This window comes from Cynocephalus volans, chromosome 1 (genome assembly GCF_027409185.1).
Source record: "Cynocephalus volans isolate mCynVol1 chromosome 1, mCynVol1.pri, whole genome shotgun sequence".
Lineage (NCBI taxonomy): Eukaryota > Metazoa > Chordata > Mammalia > Dermoptera > Cynocephalidae > Cynocephalus > Cynocephalus volans.
Window position 1 is genome coordinate 179,724,568 of NC_084460.1, and position 20,631 is coordinate 179,745,198.

At 43.7% G+C, this 20,631-nt stretch overlaps 1 protein-coding gene across 2 annotated transcripts in view; it reads right to left on the bottom strand.

Moving 5' to 3' along the window:
• The window catches only part of URB1 (URB1 ribosome biogenesis homolog), a 70,998-nt gene that overhangs the window by 35,099 nt on the left and 15,268 nt on the right, over positions 1–20,631 (bottom strand). The window contains exons 7-19 of one of the 2 annotated variants that reach the window (XM_063108715.1): positions 19,280–19,414; positions 18,083–18,207; positions 14,193–14,388; positions 12,769–12,906; positions 10,200–10,373; positions 9,222–9,351; positions 8,390–8,506; positions 7,204–7,316; positions 5,174–5,293; positions 3,564–3,680; positions 2,949–3,087; positions 2,098–2,268; positions 1,498–1,691 (exon numbers count right to left, since the gene is read on the bottom strand). In XM_063108715.1, the coding sequence (XP_062964785.1) occupies positions 1,498–1,691; positions 2,098–2,268; positions 2,949–3,087; positions 3,564–3,680; positions 5,174–5,293; positions 7,204–7,316; positions 8,390–8,506; positions 9,222–9,351; positions 10,200–10,373; positions 12,769–12,906; positions 14,193–14,388; positions 18,083–18,207; positions 19,280–19,414 (1,869 nt within the window). The remainder of the gene's footprint in view (positions 1–1,497; positions 1,692–2,097; positions 2,269–2,948; positions 3,088–3,563; positions 3,681–5,173; positions 5,294–7,203; positions 7,317–8,389; positions 8,507–9,221; positions 9,352–10,199; positions 10,374–12,768; positions 12,907–14,192; positions 14,389–18,082; positions 18,208–19,279; positions 19,415–20,631) is intronic. The other variant, XM_063108719.1, reaches the window with a different exon arrangement.

A 20,631-nucleotide genomic window follows, 5' to 3' on the forward strand; every position in this document is an offset into this window, starting at 1 on the left:
ACACCCCTCGGAGAACAGACCCTGCAGGCAGGAGCCACATGTGACAGAGATCAGATTTTAATCACAGGAATGAATCGTTGGGAAATGGGCAATCACAGCCTGTAAGGGAAGGCCCTCTGGGATCCACCTGCCTTCTAAAGACCCTCCCCCAGGAGCCCTGGTTAAGATATCTTGTCGGAAGAAAAGGAAGACAATGGACTGAATACAGAGAAATTTCTGGAGCCCTTCTGCCTCCAACTAAAGTTCATTTCTTCTAACATAATCCCCAAGCTGCCTTCTTTATTTACCCCTCATGGCTCATATTACTGTAACTCCAAACACTCAACTTCCTAAGGCTAATAAAACCCAAGGCTACACATGACCTGAAACTCAGTGGTTCTCAAAGTGTGGTCTCCAGCTCAGCAGCAGCATCACTCAGGAATGTGTGAGAAATCCAAATTCTCAGGCCCCACCCCAGGCTACTGGATCAGACACTGTATTTGAATGAACCCTCTGGGGAATCCGATGCACCTTGATGAGTGAAAACCACTACTATGACTTACTCAATGGAGGGTGCACCCAGGAGGGCAGCACTGAACTCCTAACACCTGCACGTAAGCCACTGTCTGGCTATAACCTTGGCCAATACATGGAGGGAGGTGGCAATAGCTGTTTAGAGGCGTGGGCTCTGGAGCCAGACTACCTGGGATGAATCCCAACTCTACTAACAGTCATGGTGAAACCACTGTATGCCTGTATAAAGGATGGTAAGAATCTTGACCTACTTCTCAAAGTCATGGTAAAGATTAAATGGGTTAAACTACATGTAATACAGTTGGTATGGGGGCTTGGCATGTCCCCAACAAGCAAGCAGAAAACATGCTGTCAGTGTTGGCTACTATTACAAATGTTACAAGAGGTCCTAAGTTATCTGCTTTCTCAAGTGCAGCTAAAATTGAATACACAAAAATGTACACTGCAAAGTTAATTTCTTGCCCCACACAGCATTTACAAACTCTATATTGGAGCCAGAACCCCACTACAAGAATGTAGTGCCCACCAAAATATAGTCTCCCCCATAACCTCCTTTTTCTTTCCCCAGTTTTAGCAGAATGGAGCCTGATGGAGAACTTGAGGGGCCAAGTCTGACAGCCAAGCACTAGGGCATGCTAACGTCTGCAGAAGAGAGCTGAGACAAGCATGCACAGATCACCTAGTAGAGAAAAAAGGAAAAAGGCAACCTCCTACCCCAAGCTGAGACAGTAATTAGCCAGTGACTCTTATGAAGCCTGTGGAAAATTTAATTTCACTGCATCATCAAGTCCTTTCAGTCACACTGGTAAAGCAACAGTAATACTACTTAGCTTCCTCTCCTATGCAGGAGAAATGAAGATTAAGAAATTTCACTCTGCAGCTATACAACCATCCAGCTCCACAGCTGCAGTACAGCCAGCTGCGGCCCACAGGGAGAAACCCTCCACAGGAGCAGGGATCACAGTGACCACAGTCACAGCTCACCCAGGCCTCTCGGGCTTGCTCCGGGATCCAGAGGCTGTAGTATCTGTTAAACTGGGAGAGCTGATGGCAACAAGGTGGGCTTGGAGACTCAAACTTGTCATAAGCCTGGAGCAGAAGACACAGAGCCAGGGGGTCCCTCTGAGTGTGGAGGAGGTCAGTCAGCACCGCTGTCAGATAAGCCACAATGCTTTCCACTGCAAAGGAACCAGGTGAGTGTGGGTGGAGGTTTGCGGGGACCACCCTTCTGTGATCCACCAACACCATCTCCTCCCGCATGCATACAAGACCCCCCAAAATTCATGCCGCCTCCATGAGGGGCCACATAACCATAAAGAAGGCAGGTATTACTGATGCAGACATTATTTCAGATTGACTCCCAGGTGGTAAGTCTGATCAATTTCCTAACAGCCTACCCAGCCCCTAGACTCCTACCCCTGCACTATGAGCTCCGCTGGCTGGGTGGCTGTGACTTGGAGAGTTTGAACTCTCGCTGCCTTGGGTTCTCAGCAATTGTTTCCAGAGCCCCTGGAATCCCACCTCCCACCCCACACAGACCCCACTAGCCTGACACAGCCAGACACCCTGACTCCCCACAAGTACCTGCTTCATTTTCTGTCCCAAGGAGCAACTTATTCCTGGCTTCCAGGGCTGCAGGGACCACAGCACTGAAGGGGAATGTGAGCAGGATCATGTCCTCATTTAACAAGAACCCAATTTCCTCATCCAAGCCTTTGCTGTCCTCTACCAGGACATCCACCATGTCGAGGACATCTACGACAGAAAGGGGAAAGCCCAGCTGAAGCCACCAACAGATGCTACTGCAAATAACCCCGCAGGGAGGGAGAAGCAGAGAGCATATGCAGAAAGAGAAAAGACAGAAGCTAAATTTCTCTCATGGGGGAAATCTTTAAGATCTTTGTCTGACAAAATGCAGGATATTCGGCTGAGGTGATAATTGGTTGAAGTCTGCTCAAGTGACTGGAGAAGCCCAGGAACAAACAGAGGCAAACCAGTGTGAGGGCCAAAGCACAGACCAGAGCCAGTGTTTGGGTTCAAATCCTGATGCTGCTACGTAATAGCTGTGTGAGCTTCAGCAAGGCACTTAACCTCTCTTTGCCTCAGTGGCCTTATCCACATATAAAATGAGGATAATAGCACCACCCCTCCCTTAGGGTTGTTTATGAGGTTTATACAAGTAAAGATTTGTAAAAAGCTTAGAACAGCGCCTGGCACACAGTAAATACCGCACAAACAAAATCCATCCAGCAAGTTCTCTACATGAACAAATGAGGCAAATTTCATTTCCAGAACAGGCTGATCTTTGACACAAAAAAATGGGACGTGTACACTTTGGCTAAGGCATTACAGCAATTCTTATTCTTCTGTCTCTAACATTCCACCGTGGCTCGATCTGCAGAACCCCAAGCAGCATAGAAGAGAGTGGTACCCACCGTCGATGTGGGAGACGGGGATGCTGACATCATCAGCGTCTAGCTTCATCACAGTGGCCTGCAGTGTGCTGGCTTCTTGGACAAAGTCAGATGCTTTGTCTGTGTATGAATAGGGATTCGCCACCAATGTCAATAAAACCTGGGCATTAAAAAGCCAAGTGGAAAACATTTAGATGGTCACAAGTGAAATGAAAAAAGAAAAAAAAAAAAAGTCAAAAACTGTTAATGGTCAAGGGAAGCAAGTGTTAAAATGTTAACGGTCCTTAATAAGAACAATCACTTTACTGCAAAGTGGTTTTTTTTTTAACTTTTTGTTGCAGAATTTGTAAAAAAATCTCCTTTTAGTATAACCATTGCTTTTAATATCACTTTTAGTATACTTCTATTCCTTTGAGTAAAAACAAATTCCCAAAAGGAAATTAAATAGCATGCAGTAGTATGTTGCTATTTTACAGATTCTAAAATGAGGTAGGTGCTGAAGTCTCAGCAGGATAGGAGGTTGGCCAGGACAAGAAGCCTTCTGGCCATGGCGCATCAAAACTGCCTCAATACGTGAGGGTAAGTGAGTGTAATTATCTCTGAGCATGCTCCTCTACATGGGAAACGTGTGCTTACGCGTTCTAGAAACTGAATCACTATTTCTCTGCTCTCCTCTGCGGTGTTATGTAAGTGCTCCAGCCAGAGCTCGAGCTCCTTCCAGGTGTGCTCGAACACCCCCGTGTCCTGTAGAATCTGTCAGGAAGGAGACAGCAGTGCAAAAGTCAGAGGAGAAGCCACTTTCCATGGGAGCTGAAGCAGCTTCATGATGCCCTAGCACCACATGGAGACCCAAGGAGCACGAAGGCGGTGAAGGCTTTATCCAGAGTTTTATTCTAAAAGCTGATGGAAATGGAATCTTTCAAAATAACATCCCCAGTGTTGAGCGACACAAGGAAAAGAGATCATTCTGTGCTCTATCAAAGACAGCACACTCCCTTGTCTGGCCAATGCTTATTCCTTTTTCTCATTTCCTAAGTAACACAAAGAGAAAAAATGTGGCTGGTACTTAGGAGGGTGGTTTTCTACCTCAATTTCTACAAAGACCCAGGTAAATGTGCACGATTTGGCCCCTCACAGCTACTTAACCTCCAAGTCCACATGAAATTCTTCAAGATCATGATCCAGTTATTTCAATGTGGCACCTCAAGACTCAGAGCTGGGCAAGAAGCACCCACCATTTCCATCAGGAAAGGATCTGGTCTGAGGTAGGACTTGAATCTGAAGGGGTGATTAAATGACACCTTCAAATGGTCCGACAGACTCAGGGCCAAAGCAGCCTTATGGCACAGAGCCCTGCAACACTGTGCACCAAAGGAAAACCTGATATGCTAATTCCACTTGTTTGCAGTTAGTGATCATGAAATCTGCCTGGGGTAATGTTTACACCTGCACTACCTGTAAGGAAATGACAACCTGTGAAGGTCAAGACTTAGACGACCACGGTCTTCAAACAGCCCAAGTGAGAAGGTTAAAATGCAGAAAGATTATTGGCACTTCAAATCTTTGCACACAAGCAACAGTGAATGTGATGTCTGTTGCACAGAAGAAATGAGAACTAGATAGATTTCCTACTGCTACAGCAAGACCTGAGGGAACCCTGGAAAAATGAGTATCAAGTATAAGAAAGAAGTAAACAAATGCCTCATCTCTTCCAATGACTTTGATGATACTTGTGCTGAGGGTGATGGACAAGTCAAAAAGGCTGAAAGCCCTGGAGAAGGATGAGAGTCTGGGACCAGGGGAAGAGGCATCACCTGTCAAAGAGTTCTCCAAGAGAGTGGAAATCTAAAAATTTTTGAGCCTATAATGTGCTAGGCACGACCTACTATTTTATCACATTTAATCTTCTCCACAGCCCTATGATTTTTAGTATCCCCATTCACTGCTATGGGGAAACTAAGTTCAGAAAGGGTAAATAATTTCTCCAGTGCTACCCAGGAAGTAGTAGAACCAGGATTCCAATCTAGGAACCAGATTTCAAAGCCCATGTTTTTTCCAATTCTTCAGAGCACATGCCTCTCAGGAATGCAGCTAAGTTTAAAACACAATAAAAAGAGCCATATAACCTTTTATTTTAAATTGTGCAACAGACCTATAACATCGTGAATTTAACAACTCTCTACTAAGCACCCACTATAAGACCTATGCAAAAGGCTTTTCAGAATTAGAAACTGGTAGAAAATCACCTTTATGATCAGAAGTTTGGTTGATGACCTGAGTTGTAAATGGCTACTGGTCACGAACATTTTCATCAGTAAGTAAAATACTGATCGTTCACCTCCAATGATTTGTGCATCTGGGCCTTCCTAGAGTTTGAACAATATTATATATATTTAATACATATACTTATATATATAGCTTTAATTATATAATATAATGTATTATAAAAATGACAGGAGCCATTACTTGCTGAGCCAACAGGTGACTACATGCCCAGTACGCTACCAGGTCCTTCCCCTCGTCTCATTTAACTATGACTCGGCAAGATTACTGTGATTTTACATATAAGGAACCTCAGATGTTAGGAAGTCATACCAAACCCCAAAACAGCAGCTGGACTAATAATGAAGAGTAAGTGCAGTAAGCACAGGTAGCCCTCTTCCTGTGCTGGTACATTCTAGGGTCGTTACATGCACTGACTCATTTAATCCTCCCAACAACCCTGTGAGGTGGGTACAAATGTTGAAACTGAGGCACTGAGAAGGTAACTGGCTGTTTACAGGGAACCAAGGCCCCGGAGCCCTGACACAGATGCTGTGCTACCTGGTGGGAGGCTGGGAAGGAAGGACCCAGGGCTGTCTGACTCTGTCAAAGATGCATTTGTGCATTTCATCAGGATGCTGGTGCTAATATAATCAATTACTTATACATAATTTATAAAGAGGGTTTGGGCTTTGAATACATGTCTCAGAAAGTACCTGGAGCTTCAGATCCCCAACCTAAACTCCATGGAGTCTGTGTTTCACTGCAGTTGAACACCATGAAGTGCTAGAGTTAACTTAGCCCAGCAGATCAATCCAACAGATGTATCTTACGAGCATAAGGTGGAGCATGGGATATAAGTTAATATCTTAATACCAATTCTTTCAAATCAAGAGGCCTCTGTTCACTTTCCAGCTAAATCATCAAGATCCCATTGGCCTAGTTCAGCTGGAATAAAACCGAATCAACAATGTCTCTAGCTTGTCACCTCGCAGTGAGGTATAAAGGTTGAGAACAGGGCTCTAGCAGCACTGCCCGGGTCCCATCCTGGATCCACCACTCAGGGCTCGGACCTTGCAGAACTTTGCTGACTACCTGTGTTCCAGCTGCCTTGTCTGTAAGCAGTGTGAGCTGAGTGGCAACGTAAAGCACTCATGTGCAGCCCAGCACGCAGTAAGTTCTCAGAATTATCCTACAATGCAGGGAACCTTAGAGGGCTTAGGGGAAAAACACATATATCCCAATGCCACATCATTCTTAAACCTTTCTGGCAATGTCACGTGTAAAAATGCCAAAACACATTTCCATACTATTAGTTCCATATAAGATCAAAGTCATCAAAAAAAAAAAAAAAAAAGAAAAATCAGCTCACAGTATGAGAAACACACTTAGACAATCCTTAATTCTGCTTGATCATTTTCCCCCTCTGTGCATAGAAGTGATATATAGCATCCTGGGTTTAAATACAAAGGTAAATATCTGTTGCATCTTGATCTTCCCTTTATGATTCAACATTATGTTCTCCAAAAAATCCTAGAAGACATTATTAATGACACGGAAAAAAATGCTAGCAGTGTTTACTGATTTTCCCACCAGCCTCAACCCTCTCCTGGCTTGGTATCTATTCCTGCCTCTGTCTTAAGCTCTTCCAGGATGAGAACAAAGAAGGAATGTATTTTATTTTGTTTATTTCTAGAAAGGTTTTAAAATGAGAAAAATGCAAAATAGTCAAGATAAAAAAATAAAAACTCCCTACACCCAGCAATAATATATTTTTAAAGAGAGCATGTTAAGCACCCTATTTTACAAAAGCAAACACATTCCCAGGCCTCCTGGTTCACAAATCAGGGCCTGGCCTCTGCTCTAGGTCTTCCTAAGATGAGAACCGTTAACCTCTTCCACTGTGCCCCACCTCTATCAGGGTTCTGATCCAGTTAGAAATTCACCAAGCCAAGAAGCCAACAAGCCCAGCAGGTTAGCTAATGACAGAAGACTGGAGATCTCTGCTTCCTACCTGTGCCTTCAACCACAAAAATTTGTTGGCAGGCAGTTCCAGGGCCACCTTCAGCATGTGGTGCTGCAGAATGGGAGGTACCTCCTCTCGAAGGCCCTGCTCAGAGATGACACCTATGATGGAAAAGAGGAAAACAGACAAAAAGTCAGCAGAGCAGGTGTTCAGCGACTGCTGCCCTGGCCAGAAAGACCAGAAAAGAAACTCCATGTTTAGGAAAATAAGGAAGGATACAAGGGTTCTGTTCCCCGTGCTCACCCTCACACAGGCTGTCCCCACCCACTCCAAGTTCTATTCAAATCCTTCAACTCACCAAAAGAAGCCCCCCCCCCGCCACTCAGCCCTCGCTGACCTCTCCCTCCAGTGGGACTCAAGCGCCACACCATGCTGCCTTCCATGCATGTTCTCTCAGGAACACTATCCTCAGGGGGTGTACAAGGATTCTGTGGACAGGGACAACTCAAGCCTGAGACTGGTCCTTACCCTTTAGCCTCATCTCTGGGTTTCTCCTTTGCTTGGGAAGGACACAGCTACCAAATACTAAATGGCCACATTCTAGTAAATTTCACATTCTCACAGCAAAGAGAAACTTTCACCTTCAAACAATTAAAAAGTTAATTACAGTTTTTGAAAAGGATTATTTCAATAGCTTATATGAATTCCAGGAATGATATTTTACAAGTCTTATTCTATAGGCCCAATTATAAAGTCGATTTTATTAGGCAAACTTTACCATCAAGGAAACATGACCAGACAGCATAATGTTACAAGATGTGGTTTGAACCTGACTCACTGGGGTAAAATATGAGGTACCTATGTCAAAAATACCTCTGCATGAGTGGACATCCCTTCTATGGGCTCTTGTTTCTGCTACACCCTCTGCCCCTCAATCCCTCAAAAAGCATCTCTACAGTTAACTTCACATGATCTGATTTGTGGCACGTCCAGGACAGGTCCCTCAGGCTGGGGCTTCTCCCTTCTTCACTCTCACTGCTGGTGAGTGTCATTCACCTGATATTTACTTATGGAAGGCTGACTATTTTTAAAACATTGGTTCAAGTAAAACTAATCAGGCTGGTAGATCAGGCACGTCAGCAAACCGCCCATCAGCCCTCCTGATCCTCCAGCACTTCCTCCACCCCCGCTGGCAGACACAATGGAAGCTGGCCTGCAGCCCCTGAAGCCCCACCTTTTAGGAGCTTGCTGAAGTCAAAGTTGTACTGTGTGACCACGTGGGGGACCACCTTCTGGTAGAGGCATATGACCTGGAGCAGAACGGCTTTCAAAAGAATGGTTTCTGCATCATCTGCACCAAAATAAGATAGCAACACATTTGTTCTTTGTCCTCAATCAGACATAGGTGAGCAGTCAAGCCATGCGTGACACCGCATCATAGTCAACTGCATGTTGAACACTGAGGCTGTAGACTGATCCCCCAGTAACTAGAATGAAGGAGTAAATGTGGTAAAAAGGTTAAGACTGCCCAAAGGGTCTGGGTTTAAACCCCGTTGCACTGTTGTGACCTTGGATAAGTTAAGGTTCCTCTGTGCTTTCATGTCCTCATCTGAGCAACGGGCACACAGAGTAGGGCCTGCCCTCGTAGGGCTGCTATAAGGATGAAAGACGATATAGATATAAGATACAAAGCCCAAAATATGATATAGCAAAGCCTAGCCAACAATAAGGTCTGAGTCTCATTCCATAACGGGGGGGAGGCCATGCAGTGCCCCTCTACCTGCAGAGCAAAAGAGATCCCCCACCCCGCTCACTGAAAGACCAGAGTACAGGCCACCCAACAACCGAGTCTTTAGAGAGACTCACAGGCTTGCATAAAGCCAGGGAACACCACTAACATTCCAGTTCTTCTCCCTAAGCAATAAAGGACACGGGACACACTTGCAGCCAGAGGGGCCTTGAAAAAAATAAAACTACTGCTTTTGGATCCTCTAGATAGGAACTGTCCCAGGCTGCGTGGGTCAGCTCCGTCCCAGACAAACAGCTGAGGCCCCCAAAGCCCTCACCGCACTGGTGAGTCTTGCAGGCAGCTGGAGTCCTGTCACCCCTTTTCTTCCCTTTCTCGCCATCCTGTTTTGTCTCTTGCTTTTTAAGTGACTGCCAGACCCACACAATAGTGTTCAGGTCTGGCAAAATCTAAAAGGGAAAACAAAGGAACAAAGAATCAGTCATATTAAACAATGAAGAGAAACAAACGGACTGACCATACTAGGAAGAAGAAAAAACCAGAGAGGGAGGTGCAATTACACATGTGCATGCACAACTGTGCATGTGTGCGTGTATGTGAGCATGAGTGTGTAAGAAACAGACAGGAAAGTGGGGTGAGAACAGGCCCACATCCTTTGCAAGCTCTGTTTTATAGTAAAACTTTCAGAACTGTAAGGATTTGGTAGGAAAACAAGTGCTGATAATTAAAACAGACTGCTCAGGACTCAATCACTGAGCAAAGACACTGGGAACACAGAAACACTTCCTTATGACCGGCTCTGGCCCCCAGGACCTGGGCTCTCTCAGAGCAGCTGGCCAGTTTGCAGAAGACTGGCCTTCCAAACCAGAATCAGCCATGGGAAGAGCTAGAGGGGCTTCCCGAGCCACCCACCCCTTCTCACTGGGGCTGCAGTGCAGTCCGTGTGTGTGTGCAGTGGTAGGGAAGGGGCACAGCAGCGGTTCCTGATAGGACAACAGGTCCCCGCCAGCATCAGAACTCCACTATTGCTTCTGTGGGAGAGCAAGTGTCTTATCTAAATTCTTATTCTGCACAAGGACTTCTGGATCATGATCTCAGTATGACCCCCCTGCCTGTAATACGTGTCAGGTGGTCCTCCACACCTGTGCTACCACACTGCCCACCAGCTTTTCCAATCCTGCAGCTTCAAGGACACCTCATGTGGCTCCAACCTCTGAGCTCCCAACATCGCTTTTTCCACTAGGAATTCTTAGCAGTGAGGTCTGTAAGGATAGCCTGCACCTGGATCTAGGCCTACCTTGCTCAGGGCTTCTCTGAAGAGCTGCACAAATTCTTCCATCAGCACGGCCGTGTACACGCCTGATTCTTGCCACATCTCTTTATTCAGGCAGTGGTCAATAGTTTTTAATGCTCTCTTCAAAATGACGGAAGTAAGGGATAAAGCTGTGTGTTTCACTGATTTGCTGTCCAACTGGGAAGAAAAAGAGTTAAATCCATGAATGTCTCTAGGATGCACTGGTGGACACAAATTTCCCACCCCTGTGCTTGGCTGGTGCTTGCCCCTTCTCAGGTTATTCCTAGGGAAAGCCACATGAGATGGCTGGTCTCTGTGCTGTGAGAAGAGTGACCTGGGAGCTTGCCCTCCTGACAGCCTTCAGATCTGACCTCCGCCATTGCCAGGAAAGCAGCTCATAGGTAGAGTCCAATAGTGGTTTTGTTTTTATCATCTGCTTTTCCATAAACTTTTTCTGACAACCACCCAACTAATATGGATCATCAGCATTAATGACAAAAAGGTCTCACCAGAACCCACCCACCACTCTTAAAAGTATTCAACGTCAGGTGGAGACAGCCAAGAAAATGCATCATGTACTTTAGTATGAAAAACCAGCTCCAGGTTCAGTGAGTAAGCAACTACATTATAGGCCTCTGACACCAAGTTCTCTGCCTCTATTCAGAATGACAGCCAGGAGGGTTTTCAAAATCCTTACTCACTACAGAGACTGAGTAAGGTTCAAAACCATGTGCTACCAACAAAAAGAGGGAAGAGCCAAGGCGCCTGCTAGTCACATGTGGTCCTGGTGAGCAGCAGTGACAGCATCTCCTGGCACCTGGCAGAAATGCAGAATCTGAGACCCCAGCCCAGCTTAAGCAGAACCCACTTCTTTACCAGGACCCCAGGCATACATTAGGTCTTGGCAGCCTCAGCCAGGACACTGTAGACTTACAGTGAGGTAGAAACTAATAAGGCTTCTGATTTACTTTTAGTTTAATAATCATAACTCCGCGCTGCCCCAGCATTCCACTTAGCTGAGGTTTCACTTCATGTACACACTATACACTAAAGTAGGACAACATGAAATATCCTAAGCCAACAATGGCTCCAACCCCATAATCAACTCAAAGGCAGGGCCCTAAACAAGTTTTCACATGACATCCAAAGGGCTTAGGGCAAAAAACTCAACCCACAACCTGAGACCTTGCTTCCAAATACCTTATTTCCCATTTCTAAAATAAGCTAATTTTTTTCTTTGATTCTAAAATGTACGCTATAATTTTTTTTAGACAATACTGTAAGGAATAAAAGAAAAGAAACAACTCCTAACTTGGCCCCTAAATATGCTGGCGTCACTGGGTCTTGGCTCTGGGCCCCTGTGGGGAGAGGCTCGGCTGTGGCTGGGTGGCCCTGGCCCTACCCAGGAAGGCAGCAGCCAACTGGAGGACAGAGAGTGTGTCGTCTCTCACTCCTTATAGTCACTCTGTCCAGGGCATAGACCCCCTTCTAGGGGCACAATCCTTCCACCCTGAAACAACATGGTGTGAGAGGAGGAGGATGGCCTTTTATCTCCCAGGGAGTGCAAATGCAGCCCAGGAAGAAGGCACACCTGACACCTTCCTTTCATTAGGTTTTCCTACAAGTCCCTTGACCTTTCTGCCTAGTCCCACTCTGGCCACCTCCTCTCTACTCCTCACCTCACCACCTACTCTCAACGTAAACCCTGGATGGTTAACCAGGGTTAACCCACTGCACAATCCCAAGAGTCCACACCACTTTATAGTGACTGCCACCCAACACCACTGGGGCCAACTCATGCCTATGTGACACACCAAGGCCAACCTTGGTCCTACAGAACAACAACCCAGCCTGGAGACTACCCTCTGAATATCTGGCCTCCCTCAGGTAGGTCTCAGGCAACCTGGGCTTAGGAGGGGCTGGTAGAGCCCACGACCCAGGTGTGCCAACTACTCATAGCCATTCACCTAAGCCCATGATGCTGTGGTGAGATACATAAATCCCAGAGAATGTGGCTTCTGATGGCTCCTGGGGACCTTTATCATAAATAAATAATGATGTGAAATTTAAGTATCAGTTTTTTCCATGAACATGTCCTCAAAAAATGCCTGAAAACTGCTGGTCCTCAAAGTAACCATTTCCCTGAAATCTCAACACTATTCATGTAAACCACAAAAGAAAGGATTTGCTAGGCAAATCTCAGTCCCACCCTGTCCGGAAATTCTAAACTAGTGAGATTCTAATAAATGTACTTCCTGTCCTCTGACTCTAACATTCTCCCACCCTGAGGTAGGACTAGAAAGGTTTGCAGGAATCCCGAGATCCCAGCTGTGTGATGGAGCAGGGATGAGGACGTGAAGAAAGGTGCTTCTGTTCTAAGACCCTAACCCCAGGTGGGTGTCTGTCACTCGTGGGGCTATTTCAAACTAAAGCCTCTGTCTTGGAAGCCTCAGAGGCTAACTGACAAAACAGGATCAGATACTTCCAGGCCAGTATTCTCAGAACAATCACCCAGCACAGCCAATAGGTTTACAGGAGAAAGTTCTAGAAGTGGGCAACCACGTGACCTTACATTCAATGCTTGGGTGAACATGATCTTATTGCACACCACGGGCACAGTGGTCACCATCACCATCGCCAGGAGCCGAGGCAAGGGTATAAACTCTCTGGTCTGAAATGCCCGGGAAATCTCTGGCTGGGCCTCATAGATCTGGAAAAAGGAGAAACACGTTTTAGTTGGTATCAGAAGTAAGTTGCAAACTTGAGGCTAATTGTAGGCATTAACCTACAGTGAAACCATTCCAATCAAATAATTACAGGTCTGAGACTTGCCACAAGAGACAAGGTAAGATTATCCCCCATACCCGCTTGTTAAAGACAAGTGAGGTCACGAGACTAGCTGTTATGGCCGTTACCAGAGAAGTGACCTTCACAGTGGAGCTTGGCCTGCAGTCTGGGGAGTCTCTTAAAACGTCTGATGGCAAATAAATCACTGCTAGAATGATAGCATTACTAACCAGTTACTGCGGCACTTAACAGGTACCTAACAAATTACGCCACCTTTTTAAAGCTTTATAACAACCCTTTGGGGTAGGGACACTTAACATTAAAAATAAAATACATTTATGGATGACAAAATTAAACCTCAGTGAGATTAAGTAACTTCCCTAGTGTCACACAGCTAGTAAGAAGCCAAGCAAGGACTCACACCCGGCCGCAAAGACCATCCCCTGGACCAGAAGCAGCTCCAAATGGGGGAGCTGGCCATGGGGCTGCCTTCACAAAATGAGGGGCAGAGTGCATCTTTCTCACCCCACAACACAAGTGGGGACTACACAGACAGTCACTCAAGTAGAATTTAGAGAATGGGTAAATAAAAGCTTGTTTACACATAACACCAGGCCCAGGTCGAGGCACAAGAAAATAATCCCAGGTATTTCACTGTCAGGCAGGCCATAAATCAGAGAGAGAGAGAGAGAGAGAGAAAGCTTCACCAAGCCAGGTATTACTGCCAAGGAATTTACGGTAAGGACCTCCACTGGTAGATGAGGGAGATGCTGACGTCTATGATCAGATGAAAATTAATGCACATCCATTTAAACAAACACCAACATTTCACAGCTTATTCTTAGTTGCTCTCAGTACTTAAAATAGCAATCTTTAAAAACTATCCTATGATTTAGACATTTCACTAATTCTAGACCAACTGTGCTGAAATTCAGTAAGATTTTGCTCTAAGCAAAATCTTGATAAACGAGATAAAGTGGCTCAATATATTCAAAGAAATAAACTCAAAATTCAGCTCAGTGAAAAGCAAAATCCTATACTTAAGAGGACAAGGACACCAAATTTACACTCTCTAAAATATCCCTTCGTATCTCTGAAAGAAGGTCTTCATATTGCATAGTTTATCAGATCAGAATGCCCACCAGTCCCGTGATTCCTCACGCTCCCCCTATCCAGCTAACAGATTTTTTATACATCATGTATTTTTACCTTGTTTAGTAGTTTGATATTGTTTAACCAAGTGGACTTCACTCTTGGGAGAAAGGAAAATGTGACTTCCTTGAAATACTTGTTCAGTAAGTCTGGGCACACTTTCAAGATGCTCACCACCAGCTCAGCCACCAGCTCATCATCCACTGCAGTCTTCAAACCCAGCAAGAAATGCAGGAGCGTCAGGTTTCCTCCTCTGTCAGAGAAAGAGAGAAGGTGGAGAAGTCAGCAGAGAATGTTCAAAACACACCAAGGGCTCAAGGTGATAACGGAGCTCCATGAAATCACCTTCAGTAAACACAGTTGTAACTCGGCAATGGGTGAATCTCCCCCTGGCATCAAGTGGGATGTTTTCATGGCCTGTGGGTTCCAGCTCCCCACAAGACAAGATAGCTTTCATTTCAATCCTCTACTTCTGGGTTCCTGAAAAAGTCTCTGCTTTGTCCTGCTCCTATCTCCTCTTTCCTTTGTCCCTACCTTGAGTTCAACTGGACTTCTAAAGAAGAGGAAGAAAACCATTCTCTATCCACCCCAGCCACCTGCCAGTATGCCTCTAAGTCAAGGCTACTGTAGAGAAAGGGCAAAATCATCAGGGAGGGATCCACTCCCAAAATTTCATTTTGAGATTTTTACTGACCTCTTCCCTCCAACCACACATGAAAAAAGGATTATGTAAACATGTACGTGTGTGAGAGTAAGAAAAATAAGGCATTTTTCTTTTGAAAGGGCAATGTTTTTTATATGAAGTGCTCATGGCTTGTCACATGGTCCATAGTGCCCTAAAGTTATTTCTCAGACTCGACAAGAGAGCACAAGGTCTTGGCAAAGGTCTTCTGTCTTCTCTGTTTCTAGCTTATTTCACATTCCTACACCTTCACTTAGCAGGTGAAAGAAGCTAGTGTAGGGAAAAAGCCCACTGTAGCAAAATATTCAAAACTTGTGCCAAAGTGGGCAAACAGTCTACAAAACTGTGACAAGATGATAAAAGTAAGGAGGAGGAAAACCTGCGGACATTAAACCTTGCATAAAGGGAGCAACAATCCCAGGATGTACACAGCCAAACCATAGGACTCTAGGTGTTTCCTGCCTTGAAGTCTTTTTTTTTTTTTGTCCTTTTGTGACCGGTAAGGGGATCGCAACCCTTGGCTTGGTGTCGCCCGCACCGCGCTCAGCCAGTGAGCGCACTGGCCATTCCTATATAGGATCCGAACCCGCGGCAGGAGCGCCGCTGCGCTCCCAAGAGCTGCACTCTCCCGAGTCCGCCATGGGGCCGGCCCCTGCCTTGAAGTCTTTTAAGAAAAGATGCCTTTCCATATCTGCTTGACCGTAGGAGGTCATAACATCCAGAAAAACCTCAGAATTTGCCTCCTTTACATGCCATGCTGACAGTTTCTAGGGTGCGCAGTGTCTTATATCTATAAACTGAGTGAAACTACAATGCTATATGACAGCTTTACATGGTTTTTTTTTTTTTAACTGAATTAGAAAGAGTATAATTTCGATCAGAAAACTGTCCTTTTAAAAAAGGATGTAAAATTCTTAATATGGAAATTTCTGGTGCTAGTAACACCAAGATCAATCAAGAGTTCAAATCCCTGTACTGGCTAGCTGCCAGAAAGAAAAAAGAAAAGAAAGAAAAGAAAATTTCATGAACAAAATGAATATATTCTGCCAAATGAACATAACATTAAATCTACAAAGAGTGATAAAAATACCACACACACACATTTTAATCAACAATGTAATAAAATGAGTAGCATTGATATTTACATAGAGCACAATGCATGCCAGTCTAGGCAGTTACCACAATATTCCACCTCTCTGAGGCAGGCACTAATTTTATTTGTAGATGAGGTGAGGGAAGCAGACAGGATGTGTGATCTGCTCGTCTCAGAGCTAAGCTAGGATTGGAGCCCAGCAATCTGACTCAAGATGCTCTTTTAACCTCAGCATCAGGGGCTGGTAAACTATAGTCCACCCCATTTTGTAAATAAAATTTTACCAGAACAGTTACATCTGCGTGCTCATGTCTGGCTGCTTTGGTGCTACAACTGCACACTTGGATAATCACAAGAGAGGCTGTATGGCCCTCCAAGCCTAAAATACTATCTGCCCCTTTAGAGAAACAGTTTGCCAACCCTTGCTTTATGCTGTAACACCCTGCTGTGTGCCAGGCACTGTCCTATGAACTGGGGATCCAAAAGAGATCAGCCTGTTCTCACCACTTCTTACCAATCAGATTATGAACAAGTAAATAAATAAATATGCAAGGTGCTTATAAGTCACAATCAGAAGCCTAAGCCAGACAAAAGGACAATGAGAGTGGGGGTGCCATTTTGGAAGGGGTGCCAGGGAAGGCCTCTCTGAAGTGGTGACATTTGCACAGGGAACTGAATGAAATGAGGCAGTAAGCCACACAGCTATCAGGGAACCATGTGTTTCAATTTTCTCAAAGCTTTCTGTTCCTGTCCACAAACAAAACTCCCTTCCTCTCCACTAAGCACAAATATTTGTCTTTTGTCCCATGGCTTCTAAAATTCATATAAAACGTGGCTTATTTTAAATAGACCCACTCCCACAAGTTGACTCAATATGCTCATTAAAAGATCATCTATTTCATGGATCTGGTAATGGAGGGGAAAAAATGATTTAAAAAGGGGAGAAAAATGCATGTGTTTTAAGCATGGTTTTATATTAGACTATAAAAGTCTGCTGTTCCATTTTAGCAGAAAAATAAGCTCATTCTTGCTAATGAGGGAAAAAAGAAAAAAAATGATCTGGCATGTTAAATCATAATAATCTCAGAATCAAAACAAGTGCAAAGTCACAAGCAGGCAGAAAAATTCCTACTGTGTTATCCCATTCTGAAGCAATCAGTGATTTCCTGACTAGTTAAAACTAGAAGTAAATCAAACTATCAAAATCCATATAATAAAATGCTATGCAGTCAAGGGAGTAAAAAAAATAAGTCATTCACAGTGACCAGAAAATATATTTTTTTTGCCAACTGGAAAAAAAGCAGGTTAATAAACAATAGCCCCTTTTGGTTATTTTTAAAAAAACAACATAGGGCCAGCCCGTGGCTCACTCAGGAGAGTGAGGTGCTGATAACACCAAGGCCACACGTTCGGATCCTGTATAGGGATGGCTGGTGGGCTCACTGGCTGAGCGTGGTACGGACAACACCAACTCAAGGGTTGAGATCCCCTTACCGGTCATCTTTTTTAAAAAACAAAACAAAACAAAACAAAACATGTATATGTATTATAGTTCTATTACTACAAAGAGAAAGTCTAAAAGAATATAATCAAAACCATTAGACTTGGATTCATGTTTCCCTACTGATGAAATGTTATCACAATTGCAGAATATAAAAACTCAATCTGGAAATCCTAACTTGTTAGCAGCCTGCCGTTGAGGAGACAGAGGAGTTAGTTTTGAGTTACTGGTTTTGGAATCAGATTTCCTGGGTTCAAATGCAAGCTCTGCCCTAACCAGGGGAAGTGACTTGACCTCTCTGTGACCATTTTGGGGTAACAATGTGCCTACCTCTGGCCTGGTGTAAGGTCCATATTAGGGCCAACCTCTCAGAAAGGTGATGTAAGGTACTTATTCTCAGATCCAGATGATCTCACTGTCTTACATGCAGCATCTCCCTGGATGAAATATCCGTGTGTCTAAATAAATTACCACCCTGCCACCCCTGTCCAAGGGCATGCAATGAATGGAAGTTCTCTCCAATTGCTCATCCCTAAAACGAGTTAGAGTCCACAATTCTAGCTCTAACTTACTACAATTCCATCATTTAACCAATTTCCACTAGACAACCACATATGTGAAGACTTCCGAGCAACACATACCTTGGGGTTCACAAGAGTGTTGTACTTTACCTGCCGAAGGTGCCGAAAGACGCATCGTAAAAATTAATCCCATGCTTGAGTGAACAGCAAAGATCCATCAGGAAGTTATGAACGAGCTCCCTCACCATGGCTTTCCCTGCTTCTTCAGCAGGGATCTGTGAGGGATTAAAAAAATTTTTTAAATTCAATGAGTCCCAATCTCATAAACCTCAGTAATAGCTACAGAGTGAAAAACGGGACAATATCACCTGCCTAATGACAACTTAGAAAACATTTTAAATTAAACAGTTGTATCATTCCAAAAAACAAACAGAAAACCAAAAAACAGCAGTACACTCATCAAGAGAAAAGAATACTCTTCAGAGGTGCAAGTTTAAACCTGTACTTTTAAAAGCTTAAAAATGACTTAATTTCTCTCACTCTTTTGAATAAAATTCCATATTTGGGAGTGTTTTTATGAAGCCCCCGAGGCTTCCCAGTAATAGAGTGCACAAAAACATGTTCAAAACAAGAGAACACAGTCAGGTCATCAAGATAAAAGCAAATGAAACAGCAGGCTCTTGACAGGTAAATTATTACAAAGTTAACAGGAACTCAGAGCCTTCACTGCTCTGGCCAAATCCATGTTCTGAAACACCCTGAGAAAAACAAAAATGAGGAAAATTAAAATGTACACTGGCCTTGGGTCAATGTGAGAGCAACAGTTTTAATTTAGCACTTGAATTAACTATTACAAAAAAAATCATACACATCAGTGGGTGACAATCCTAGACACTTAGGATCCTGAAAAAAAAAAAAGAAACAAGCCTTGAAACTCCAAAAACTGGATATGAAAGAATGGAAGGAAGGAAAAGAAGAGGCAAAGTGAGAGGAGGAAGAGAGAGGCCGGATGAACTGCATAAATCTATCAGGTAAGCACTGCAGGGAGAATTAAAATGTCACTCAGCCAAAGGGAAAAATAGTTTTCTCATTAAAAAAAAAAAAAAAAAAAATACGGTTTATATCATACCTCAGAAATTTTTTAAAAATCTTACTGTAAAAAAACCCAAAATTTAAAGTCATATTGCACCTAAAAGAGAACATAACCATATAACCACAAGCCAAAAGCAACAGTTGAGTGAGATGACTTGTTTTAAAGTCCAGTGTAGTGCTGGGATTCTTCCATCTCCCAACCGTGAGGACCATACACCAAGGATAAGGTCAACTAAAATCCAAAAGTGACTACACCTGGACGTTTCCTGGGTTTTCCGGGTTCACATCAGCAATCCCATTCCAGCTGTAGAGAGATGCTATGTGGTTCAATAACTGCCCGGTAAAGAAACGCACCTTCTGGGTTTTTGTGATATTTTTATTGTGAACTACCTGAAAATGATAATAAAACAAATAACGTTCAAGGAATTCAGTTATTTTTTAAATACTGTTTATTGTTTTCTCATCATTATAAAACCAATGCATGCTAACGGCAGAAAACTTGGTCAAAAAAAAAGAAAAAGTTACAGAGAAAACCAAAATTCACCAATATTTCTAGAATACCCAGTTATCATTTTGGCATATTTCCTTTCAGCCCCCACCCATACTTCACCGCCAACACACACAATATACATGAATATGTACTGGTTATTTATTTATTTATTTTTGCCTAAGATTGTGATTACATATGGTTTTGTGTCTGCTTTTACTCATATGGTGTGAGCTTTTTCCTTATTATTAAAAATTCCTTTAGAACATCGTTCTGGAGGGCTAAATACCATTCCGTTTTATGAACAGGATAACTTATTTAACCATTCCCCTGGTGTTTACAATTAGGTTGTTTCCAAATGCTGGCTGTTCTCCATAAAGCCATGATCAATACTCTCGTATAGTCTTCACTGCATCTCTGACGATGGACTTGGCACAGGTTCTTACAAATGGAACTGTGTGGCACAAGTTCTCAGCTCCACCCAAACCTAGCCCAGAATCTCTGGGGGTGTGGTCCAGATATATGCACTTTAAATACATTCCCCAGTTGGTTCAGAAGCAATCCCTCAGTTCAGAACCACATGGTCCATGCGCATATTCAAAACCTTGACACATATTGCCAGAACTGCTGTCTTCCACAGAGGCTGTAACTAATACTTCCTCCAGGAAAGTACCTTATTCCAGGTATCTTTACTAGTTTTGAGTATCACTGGTTTAAAGAGTCAATCTTATTTTGGTAGGTGAAAAAACCTGTATGTCATTATTTGCATTACCTTAAATCAGGGTTTCTCAACCACAGCTCTATTGACATTTTGGCCAGATAATTGCTGTGGGGGCTGTGCTGTGTATTGCAGGATGTTTAGCAGCATCTAAACATACCTGGTCTCTATCCATGAGATGCCAGTTGCATCTCCCCAGTTATAACAACCAAAAAATGTCTCCAAACATTGCCAAATGTCCTATGGAGGGCAAAAAGGCCTCCAGTTGACATCCAGTTTTCAAATACTGTGAAAGGAAAGCATTTTCATATGGACTTTTGATAACTTTTCATGTTGGGAGGGTCATAGTTTCTCTACTTCATCATTTAAGGTGCTTCCATATTAAAGACAGTGATCCTTTTA